General features: G+C 36.1%; 2 protein-coding genes across 3 annotated transcripts; one reads left to right on the top strand and one right to left on the bottom strand.

Annotated features, from left to right (window-relative positions):
• Nucleotides 1-1,548: 1,548 nt before the first annotated feature.
• Nucleotides 1,549-5,146, top strand: LOC132598996 (protein TIC 21, chloroplastic). Its single transcript, XM_060312195.1, has 4 exons — nucleotides 1,549-1,900; nucleotides 2,788-3,045; nucleotides 4,157-4,357; nucleotides 4,894-5,146. The coding sequence occupies exons 1-4, from the start codon at nucleotides 1,637-1,639 to the stop codon at nucleotides 5,005-5,007; spliced, it is 837 nt and encodes a 278-aa protein (XP_060168178.1). The 5' UTR covers nucleotides 1,549-1,636; the 3' UTR covers nucleotides 5,008-5,146.
• A 506-nt stretch (nucleotides 5,147-5,652) lies between these two features.
• On the bottom strand, nucleotides 5,653-9,652 carry LOC132598995 (uncharacterized). 2 transcript variants are annotated; one of them, XM_060312193.1, is made up of 3 exons: nucleotides 9,512-9,652; nucleotides 7,730-8,789; nucleotides 5,653-6,056 (listed from the first exon to the last, which is right to left on the bottom strand). In XM_060312193.1, the coding sequence occupies exon 2, from the start codon at nucleotides 8,758-8,760 to the stop codon at nucleotides 7,750-7,752; it is 1,011 nt and encodes a 336-aa protein (XP_060168176.1). In that variant the 5' UTR covers nucleotides 8,761-8,789; nucleotides 9,512-9,652; the 3' UTR covers nucleotides 5,653-6,056; nucleotides 7,730-7,749. The 2 variants fall into 2 exon arrangements, with proteins under 2 accessions (XP_060168176.1, XP_060168177.1); XM_060312194.1 differs by lacking the exon at nucleotides 9,512-9,652 and adding an exon at nucleotides 8,945-9,505.
• Nucleotides 9,653-10,469: the final 817 nt, after the last annotated feature.

The raw sequence follows: 10,469 nt of genomic DNA, 5'->3' as shown, positions 1-10,469 counted from the left end.
TAAAGGAGCAAATTTACTAACACCAACGGATACAAAAAAGAGTACAAACTAATAAAGAGAGTACAAAATTAGAGTAATTAAATACTCTAATATCCCAAAAACCCCAAGAGCATAACCTCACAAGATCACTCCAATAAAGGGTTCACACAAGTATTTTCCAACACAACTCTCTTACAAATACTCTCTATAGAAGAACACAAACTCAACTAAGTTCTTCTCAAATTGGTGTGTTTTCAACTGTGGGAAGCTCTTCTATTTATAGCAAGAAGTACTTAGTCTCCAAGTTTGTGATGCCATGAGTAATGTCACAAACAAATGTATCCACCACACATATTAAAACTTGTTGCCCAAGTTCATTGCTAATAGGCTTATGCCTATATCAAAATGAAGGTCATATTACACTTCGAATTATCTATTTCATATAGAAGAAGATTAATGTTTTAAAATTATAATTTCTGATATATAATTGAGACAATTTAATTTTAAACATACAGTGGGAGTTTCATTTCTCACATTAGGATAAATCCAGTTCACTGTTTCCATGTGACCAAAAAAGAGATAAAGGAGAGAGAATAATAACTTTCCAGTATAGTGGTTTATTCAGTAGAATTATATGCTATACAAGAAACACACACTTCATTGTTATATTTTAACGAACTATCAAACAAAACGGGATGCAAGGTGTAACAATCAATTTTTTAGCTCTTCTGTTACCTTAACACACCTAACCTCACGAGTGAGTGTGGTGTGTACACAGAACTAATTCTTACTTTGTGAAGATAGACATGTTGTTTTCGATAGGTCATTTATTGCTTTGACCTGAATTTTCCTTTTAAAAGATTGAAAAAAATTGATGTCATAATTTTTTTATAATTTAAAAACATTATGTGTTATTTTTAGAATCATATGTGAAAAATAAAAATATTTAATAAGTAGACGTTAGACATGCGATTTCATCTAATGAGATGAAATCAGCTTTTGGACATGAGATTTCATCTTATGAGATGAAATTCCAAATATCCAAAAAAGCATGATTTGGGATTTAAAATCATAATTTCAAAAAATATAAATATAAAATTTGACCCATACGTTTATATTTTGTAAAAAAAGATCCATAAATTGGTAGATATATTTACCAATCATGTTTACCAACCATTTGTATTAAATATTAATCTGCAAGTTGATAAATATTGTCAACAATTAATTACTCTCACCAACCATATTAAATTCTACTGACCATAAAGAGGAGTTACATTACGATTTATGTTAAATTTTTCTTTTTATTAAATTAAAGTTTGATCAATTGATGTTGTATTTTTTAGACACGTTTTCTAGTAGCGTATTAATTTTATTATGAACTTGATTTACTCATTTGGTAAGATTGTATAAGAATTGAGATAATTTTCATAACTCGTGGGGTTTTATATTTATAAAAAAAAATTAAAACTTAAAAAATTTAAATTACATGTCCAAAGTCCAAACGGCTCCTAAGAAAATATAAAATAAAGGAATATAGAATCTCGTGATGATAAAAAAGACAAAATAATAATAAAGGAAAAAAAGATGAAAAACAGAATCGAGCTTTGCTTAAACATTGCGCCTCTGTAATCTTCAAACGAAACAAACGTAGCTAGCTATGCAAACTTTACTCTTGCCGGCGGGTCGCCCCGGCATCGGAACTGCTCCATTTGCTCTTCCACCTACCGGAAAACCATGTCGGTATAGATTAGCCGGACGACCAAATAATGCCCTAATTTCATCATTACCGTTTTCCCCTTTGCAAAAAGAGCCACTTAATTTGCCTCAATTGAGCAAAAGGACCAGAATATTAGCTTCTTCTCCCGTTTCTACACCCTACACTTCCCCAAATGAAGATCCTGAAAAAGCCAAGTTGCTTCAGGTACTAACTATTTCTGCACTAATGCCAGTTTCATTTTTTGTAGCATTGATGGTTGCACCTTTCGATTGTGTTAGATGTTTTTAGCTTTGTGAACTGAAATTGGGTTATTGGGAGTGGAAATTGGTATGTATCTTAATGTGTTCAATTGCTGCTTTTAGGGTTTAGTGTGTGAAAAGTTAATAAAGTTTGTCAAAATGCTGAAAGAATGAGTTTGGGTTCTTTATTGGGAATTTTTGAGTTGTTTTAAAATGTGCCAATCTAGTCTTGCTGCATTTTATCTTGTTTGATTGGTATATTTGAGTTAGTAGAAAATTTAGCAAACCCCTTTAGAGTCGAATTATTGAGCATTGGAGTGAAACTGCTCCAGATGGTGTGAAGTGGACATTTAGGATTCATATAGCCAACATCTGACTAGCTTGAATTGAGGCTTTACTAAGAGTGTGTTTGGTATGAAGGAAAATGTTTTCTTGGAAAATAAGTGGTTTCTTACTTATTCTCTTGTGTTTGGTATGCAAGCAGAAAATATTGTCTCAAAAGCATTTGTATCTAATCTAGGCAAACACTACGGGAGTTGGGGGTAGGGGTTTGGGGGTGGTGGGGATGATGGGGGCTATGAGGGTGGGGTGGGATTGGAGTGTGTTGGAGGGTGGGAGGGGACAATCAATGTGAAATGCCACTTGTGGAATTTATTTTCCTTGCTTCCATTAGGGAAGTAATTTCCCTCATTTTTTTCCTCAAGAATAATATTTTCCAAAAATTTTGGCCAACCAAACATGAGAAAATTGGAAAATATTTTCTAGTCCTCCGTACCAAACACACCCTAAATGTTGTTGTATTTGCGTCTTCGAGTTAGAGACTGATTGATTGGGTTTTGCTCAAACATTTAGGTTGCAAAAAGACTACAGGATACAGCAAGGTACTTCAAAAGATTGGGTACGCTAGGGTTTTGGGGACAGCTGGTATGTACGCTTGTTGCTGCAGTGATCCTTTCGTTTTCGGTTGTGATTACGGGGAAGGTTACATCGCCCTTCACATTCTATTCAACTGCGGGTGGAATTGCAGCTGCTTTTATTTCAGTATTTTGGTCATTCGGCTATCTTCGTTTGTCTGAAAAGCTTCAGAGGTCAGCTAATGAGCCTTCAAAGGTAGTGCCCCAGATTTTCTCAAATTGCTTTCTCAAAATAGATTACACTATGTTGAACTCTGATCCAATCAATAAGCAAAAAGAAAAAAGTGACAGATTCTTATTAACTTGATGCAAGTGGCTTTTAATTTGTGGTATACTAGTGATAGGAGTATTTATAACATGGATTTCACCTCAGATGGTGCTTCTTCAGCCATCGGGCTGGTTCTGAAATAAATGTACCGTTTGTAAACCAGATGATATTTGAAGTTCCAGGTGCTATGAGAAACTGACGATTCACATAATCCTAATTTTGCTTCTGCTTTTCCTTATATTTCCTGATGCTTTTCCTGAAGTTGGTACATAACCTCCCTTTGAAGATACATGAACACATTGAGATATTGATGAACAAGAATGTTTGGTGCTTCCATAGGCATTACTTTCCGTAAGTGCTAAGAGCGCAGCCGCACATGATCGGTGCGTTAGGCGCACGTCACAAGTTCGAATCCTGCTGCAGACAAAAGCTTAGTATTTAAATGCAACAACAACAACATACCCAGTGTAATCCTACCTACCTTGTTTCCAATAGTGCTGCAACATTTTTGGAGAGTCCGAGCAACTTAGGTGTACGTAGACCTTACCCCTACCTCGGAGGTAGAGACTAGAGAAGCTGCTTCCCATAGACCCTTTAGTATTTAAATGGAGAAGGATAAAATGGAGGATCAATTATCCCCCGAGTTTCGAACCGTGAGCTATTGGAATTCCCGGTTATCAAAAAAAAAAAAAAGTTCATAACTTCCAGTTTTGTGGTTATTTCAATTAACGCTGGAGCTTCTGTGCCCGTTCTTTTCCCTTTTTGGGGGGGGATGTGGATCAAGGTAGAATTTCTAGAACAAGATTTGCTAATGTTGAAAGTACCTTACTAAATCCCTATTTTTAGCTGTTCTTCTGCTAGCTTTGTTGTAACTTGTATTTATAGAACTCCTCATTAGGCTTAAATTTAAGCACACATATGACTTATTATATTTCCTTATAAGGTATATGTATTTCTCTTACTTGTCATGTTGGTAAGTTTCGTGAAGTGTATGTCTAATGATTTGGCGGAGCTGTTCTACTGACTGCTTCTGTTGTAGGCTCCTCCTCGTGCTGATGTTGTGAAAAGCTTGAGAAACGGAATAGTGGTGAACCTTCTAGGAATGGGTGCCGCTATACTTGGCAATCAAGCAACTGTAGGTTTATTGGTGGCTAAGGCTCTTACCACATCAACTAATCCTTACCAGGGTTTGACTCCTGGGAGCAGCCCTGTGCTTGCTTTGGATGTATTTCTCGTTCAGGTATGCCTTTAAATTGTTCCACTCTTAACGTTTGTTTCCTTCATTAATGTATTAAACACATTTCATTTATGAACTAGTAATTGAAATCGATAGAACAGAAAAAAGAGAAAAGATTTGCTTTATGAGGGGCTGAAAAATGGTTTTAAAGCGCTTATCTACTTTGTAAATTTGGCTATTCCCTAAATTATCTCATACATATACAAGTACTTATAGGATATTTCATTTTTGGGTGCCCTACTTCCTCTTTGCCTTCTTCCCTGTGGAAGAGAAGAGGTTACATTTGGTCATCTCACGCTATTTTCTTTTCTCCTCCTCTTCTATATCTAGTCATTTTGATGTCTACTTCAAAAACATCGAGGTATCTTATTTTTTAGACTTGGAGAGGAGAACCACGTTGGTCCCTTTTTATCTCTTGATCTTCCAGCATGTGTAGTCTAAAGTCATGCATGCATTTGCGCTCTGTTCAGTGAGCTCAAGTGACCCACATTGGTACAATAGTTGCTAATCTCTGCTGTCTTACATGTTCTCTTTTACAGGCATCAGCAAATACCGTCGTTTCACACTTTCTAGGTCTGGTATTCTCATTGGAGCTGCTGCGCTCAGTCACCTTACCAACTTCAGAAGGCATTCCGGTTCCAAGGGCTGCATGAGGTGCTTGGGGAGTCAACATCATAATACTCTAGAAAGTTTCAGCAATAGGCTTTTGAGATCACAGCCATGTATTTTGACTATAATATAAGTGACCCACTTCTTGGTGACGCGCAAATGAAATTATTATTCTTTCTCCAATTTCTGGGAGGTTTTTGGTAAAATTCCTAACGACTATCATTGCATATGTTTTTGCGTCTAAAAGAAAGGGAGTTGTTTGCCACCAGTTAAAGACCCCTCTCACAGTGCAAGAAGAAACCTAACGCACTCTTTTTCTGTGTTAGTCTATTAGGAAATAAGATGTCGACCTCTTTCTTTCTTTCTCTGTGTACATTCTCCTTTTCCTTCTCTGCTATGGTTCCTCTTTTTTTTTTTGTTCTTTCTATTTATTCTTTTAGGAACTAAGACAATGGACAATAATGTTCTTAACATTCTAAGAAGATTTGCAGATTTCGCAGATTTAGAAGTTCATGGGAAGTTGCACGATATTTTCAAAATGCTCATCGTTGTCTTAGACATATTAGTTGCAGGGTACTTATGGATTCAACCAGATGATGGCCTTAAGTCTTCTCTATTTATGCCTACCTCATGAGAGCTTATAGTGTTGACATATCCTCTACTTAAAACTCCTTGAATTAGCAAGTCGATAATTGAAGCAGAGATCTAAAATATCATCACGAGGGTGAAACATCACATTGTTTTGTTTAGTAAAAAAGAATTCAACTATACATAGTCTAGGTCAAAGACAGCTTGCACGTTTGCACTAGTTGCTTCATATTACATCAGTCATGCCTTGACATGCCAAAAGAAAATGAAAAAGGCACAGAATGCTTGTTTTTAACAAGCAGTCCTTTTACCACACTAACTATAACGTTACGTATATTAGAACATCGTATCTAAAAATGTCCTAAAAGCATAACTTAGTGATGAAAATTGTGGACATAATGGTCCCTTTCGATGACAGTAAATTACATCCAATGCGCACAACAATTTGAGTAAAACCCAAATCCTCTTGAAAACAGTCCTGGTCCGTAGACATCAGGGTTGTCTCCTGTAAGAAGGCATCCACAGAGTTGTCAGACAATGGGAGAAGAATGCAAAAATAAAAAACAAATCTACATCTGACATAAAATCTGAAACTCAACCATAAAGGAATTGATATATTTGTTACTCTGTAACATTCAGCCACCGTAACCAAATGAGTTTTGGTAGGCAAAAGGAAGATGACGTCTAACAGCTAGGAGCACAGACAATGGATTCAAATTCAGAAAAGTCGCAACTTTGTCGGTCATTATCCACATGATAAGCAAGCATTCTTCATCCAAACATGCACACCTTATTTCAATTAGATGATGGGAAGTCCCTCTCAACACTCAATAGCAGCATGTGGTTCTCGCTCAATGGGTAATCTCAGAGTAAACCCAAAGACTGAAGTATTATACACCTAATATTATATGTGTATAATATGAAAGTATGTATGGTTACACAGAACACCTCCGTCTTCTATGTATATATACATACATGGAGATGGAGACAAACAATACTTATTCATTCAACGTATATTGTCTGGAGAGTTTTCTTACAATTGTCCATACAAGCTTCATCCAAAGTTGGTCATAGCAAACTTTCTTCCATTTTTACTAGAAAATTCATAACGGCTACTAGTATATGTTCTCACTTAAACATATATTACAAAGATTTAGCACTTTATTTTTTTAGAAGTAAGGATGTCCAAGAATAGCGGCGTTGAATTTCTTCACCCTTTGACTTAGGATTAGTCAATTCTATTTCTCGATGGGGCGTGGAAGGGATATAACTCAATGTAGAGGATTACCTTAATATGGTGGAAGTCACCCTTGTGACCCTGATTATCCCAAGCCTAATGTGAGTTTTGCTAGTTTGATTTGTTCCCCCGTTGTTGATAAATGACATAGAAGAGGTTCGTACGATTAACATGACGAGGCAAGGATGGCTAATGAACTCCGAAAGCGCATAGATACAAGTTATGCCTTGGGATGAGAGACAAGTTCAAATCCGCTTTGTTCACAAACACGGAATCTAAGTAAAGCAACTATCAATCTTATGGAGAGTTGATCCTAGCTAAGGATGAATGCTGGCAGCCAGCTTAATACATGCAAGTCAGCTAGGAAATGGTGATTTCAGTGGCAGGCAGGCGACATACTGCATACAGTTCGAAAATTCAAATGGCTCGTCCTAACGCCACTACTCTGACGTTTTATCTTCTCATTGTTATGTTGTGAAGTTATAAAGAACATACTTGAGGTACTTCAACTCTACCATATTCGTTAGTTATCCACCCTTTGCTCTTTAAAGCACTTTGGAGTACAAAAGTATAAGCCATTACTGTTACATAGTTCGACATATGTGAAATGCTTAAAGCTACAAGATCACTTGTCCAAATGGAGTGCATCCAGCTATTAGATACAGTACTTAACATATAAATTTAACCATCAAACCAATTTAGAAGATTATCATGTCAACTTGTGTCATAAATCAAGCACACAAGCTAGGAACTCCTATATGTCATCCTGAATCAAGGCACGCATTTTAATAAAGAAAACAAATCATCTTCTTAAAAGAAATGAATTAAGAAGAATAAATAAATAAATAAATAAGAACATCGATCTGGTTTGCATAGATCAAGAACTATTATAACAAACCACAAGTATATTATTGGTTAATTACTCGAAAAAGGTATCATACCATCTTTGAACATCTAGCAATCAAGCACCTGCTTGAGGAGACCTGATCTGTTGTGCCAATTGCTCATCAGCCTTTCTGAGAAACTCATCCCAACCACTACCTGGACTAGTATCCAGGTAATCATAAGGAACAGCAGTTTTCAAACCAGAACGGACCCCACACTGGCTTTCTACAATTCTAAACTCCAAGCAATCTCCCTCTTCCCTCAACTTATCTTCCAATTCCTCCCAGGTGAAAAGCAAAGGTAAGGTAAATGCGGCCCAAGGATTGAAATCCAAAAGCTTAACTCGTTCATCATTTGTGACATACACATCAAATGTATAACTTTCTGATTCAAAATTTCCCTTCACCTTATAATTGAAAAATGCCTGGATTATTGTTATCAACTCGTCTTTCTTCTCAAGAAGACCAGGATAGAATCCAGTCACCTCGCGCTGAGAGACCCCCACAAGGATCCCATTGCGTACAAAGCAGCGAAATTCCATCTCGGGGCGCAGGGATGAATACCATTTTCGAAGTGCAAGGAAAAACTTTGAGGGCCTCGAGACAGTCTTATCACAGCACGAATCATAGACATGGCATAGATCATGGATTAGAGAATCCGATGCCCGTAGTAATAGTGCAACCTCACTGAAAGAGTTGCAACAAAGATTCCCAGTTGAACTGATCCATGCAGCATCTTTTGGTGCGCTCCAATTAAGCTTAGGGAAGACAGAACCCCCAAGGGCCTTTATAGATTCCTTGATCTTCGTTTCCAGTTCCGGGAAAGAAGGAGGAGGTGATGGTCGTTCTGATTCGTCTTCCGACCCTTCAGATACTTCAAAGTCCTCCTCTTCTTCAGGTTTATGGATCCTATTAGGCAGTGCATCATCATCATCAATAGAAAGAGGGAGAAGGAATGGACCGTGATCATTGGTAAGGTACTCTACAAAGGATTCGGGTAGCTCATGAATCATTGTTTTTATGGAATCAGATTTAAATTTGGGGTACCATTCTTGAATCTGGCACCTATTTATTTCTTCCTCTTTCATTTTTTCTTCAGAAAGGAATAAACTTTACCCTGAAACAAAAATGATCAATTATCAACTTTACTATAAGTAGCTGCAATATGAGCCAACAAAGACAAAGAACTAAATGAATGAGGCTCCCTAACGAAAAACTAACGATTTAAATGATTTTGAGAAACAAGAGACAAGGGAAAAAAATGGAGCGAACCTTTGGGGTGCTTCACATCAGGGGCGGAGCTAGTAGCCCTGATACAGGTTCAGCCGAACGCAGTAACTTTTGCTCGAACAATGTATTTTTGTTAATAAATTCATTAAATATATACAAATATTAAATTTAGAACCCAATTATTACCACTTAATGTCGTCATTCTAAAATCTAAAATCTAGAAACCCATAAAGTTGAAATCTTGGCTTTGCACCAGCTATCCTAATTACATCTACATATGCAATCAAGGTTGAGTTGGATTTGTGCATACTGATCCCTCTATCCTAATTTATTGTATCATTCAATTCTTGTTTATCAATGTGAAATTAGAGTAGAAAGTAGCTGACGCTGATTTTTAATGGTTTTACTTTTTTTCCTCATCTTAAACAATTCACTCACCATAAAACAACTTCAAAATAACGATTTAAAGGAAAGGAATTAGAAAATCCCTACTAGCAACAACAAAGGCCTGAACAATTCAATCATCACAACCAATTTGAAGACACTTGTCTTTTTTTTGTTTGGAGATTTTATAGCAGAAATAAAAAGTAAAAAAGCGGAGAAGTTTACCTATTGTTGAAGAAACCGCTGGAAGAGAAAGAGAAAAAAATAAAAGGGAACGCTAGGTCAAGGGGTTTTTGTAACCAAGGGTAATGTTGGAAACTGAAAAGTTACAACAAGGGATACAAAGGTAAAATTATTGCTCAAACCAAAATTAAAAGGCTTCCTCTGTGTCAATTTGTTGTCTGATCTTAAAGTGACACGGTGTTTAAGAAAATAAAAAGACTTTTTAAATATATGGAATGTCTTGTAGCTCTAAACATGATATGTGTAAAGCTGGAAGATTACTATTATTTGCGGGTCATGAAACTCAAAAATAAATTATACAATACTAAACAACTGCTCTCAACAAATGGCTCTATTATAGCAGTTAAATTCTCATAAAATCAATTCTTGTTATAAAGCCAATAATTATTGTTTTCTCAGCCCAATTTAAAGGACAGGAGTTCATCCAATTAATATACTCCAAATATTTTATTACTCAATGTATGTATTGCATCAAAACTAATTTATATTTATAATTTTATAAAATTTAATCTAACGTCATAAATTAAACATAAATGGAGAATATCTTATGTGCGAATCTTTCTAATTATGTGTTATAAATATTGGTATATTAGTCATTCTAAAGAGTGAATAAAAAGCGAACTCTCTTTGTCACCAAACACCATACAAGTATTGGATGCTTTTAAGGTGACATTTTGAGTAACATTAAAGCCATGACAAAGAAGAGAGGGAAATAATGAATGTGTTTGAGCGGCGGAGGATACAGTGTAGCAAGAAGTGATCAAAGTAGTTGCGTAAGCAAAGCGAGGATTACGGATCTCAAATCTCCTCCCATGAGGTAAGATTTGATATTCAATTTGAATGTGTGGACGTTGGTATAGTAACAGATACCGCTCAAAACCTAATATATTTCACATTCACCAACCCAAACACACATAAATTGATTAACTATGTCCCAACA

This window comes from Lycium barbarum, chromosome 6, assembly GCF_019175385.1.
Source record: "Lycium barbarum isolate Lr01 chromosome 6, ASM1917538v2, whole genome shotgun sequence".
Taxonomy (NCBI): Eukaryota; Viridiplantae; Streptophyta; class Magnoliopsida; order Solanales; family Solanaceae; genus Lycium; species Lycium barbarum.
Note: the sequence above shows the minus strand (reverse complement) of the source record. Positions and strands in the feature narration are given on the sequence as shown.

Bases quoted from the DNA above. Each gene is read 5' to 3' on its own strand.
- LOC132598996 (XM_060312195.1), top strand. From the start codon at position 1,637: ATGCAAACTTTACTCTTGCCGGCGGGTCGCCCCGGCATCGGAACTGCT. The intron at 1,901-2,787 runs GTACTAACTATT...TCAAACATTTAG, and splicing joins AAAAAGCCAAGTTGCTTCAG to GTTGCAAAAAGACTACAGGA. The intron at 4,358-4,893 runs GTATGCCTTTAA...TCTCTTTTACAG, and splicing joins TGGATGTATTTCTCGTTCAG to GCATCAGCAAATACCGTCGT.
- LOC132598995 (XM_060312193.1), bottom strand. From the start codon at position 8,760: ATGAAAGAGGAAGAAATAAATAGGTGCCAGATTCAAGAATGGTACCCC.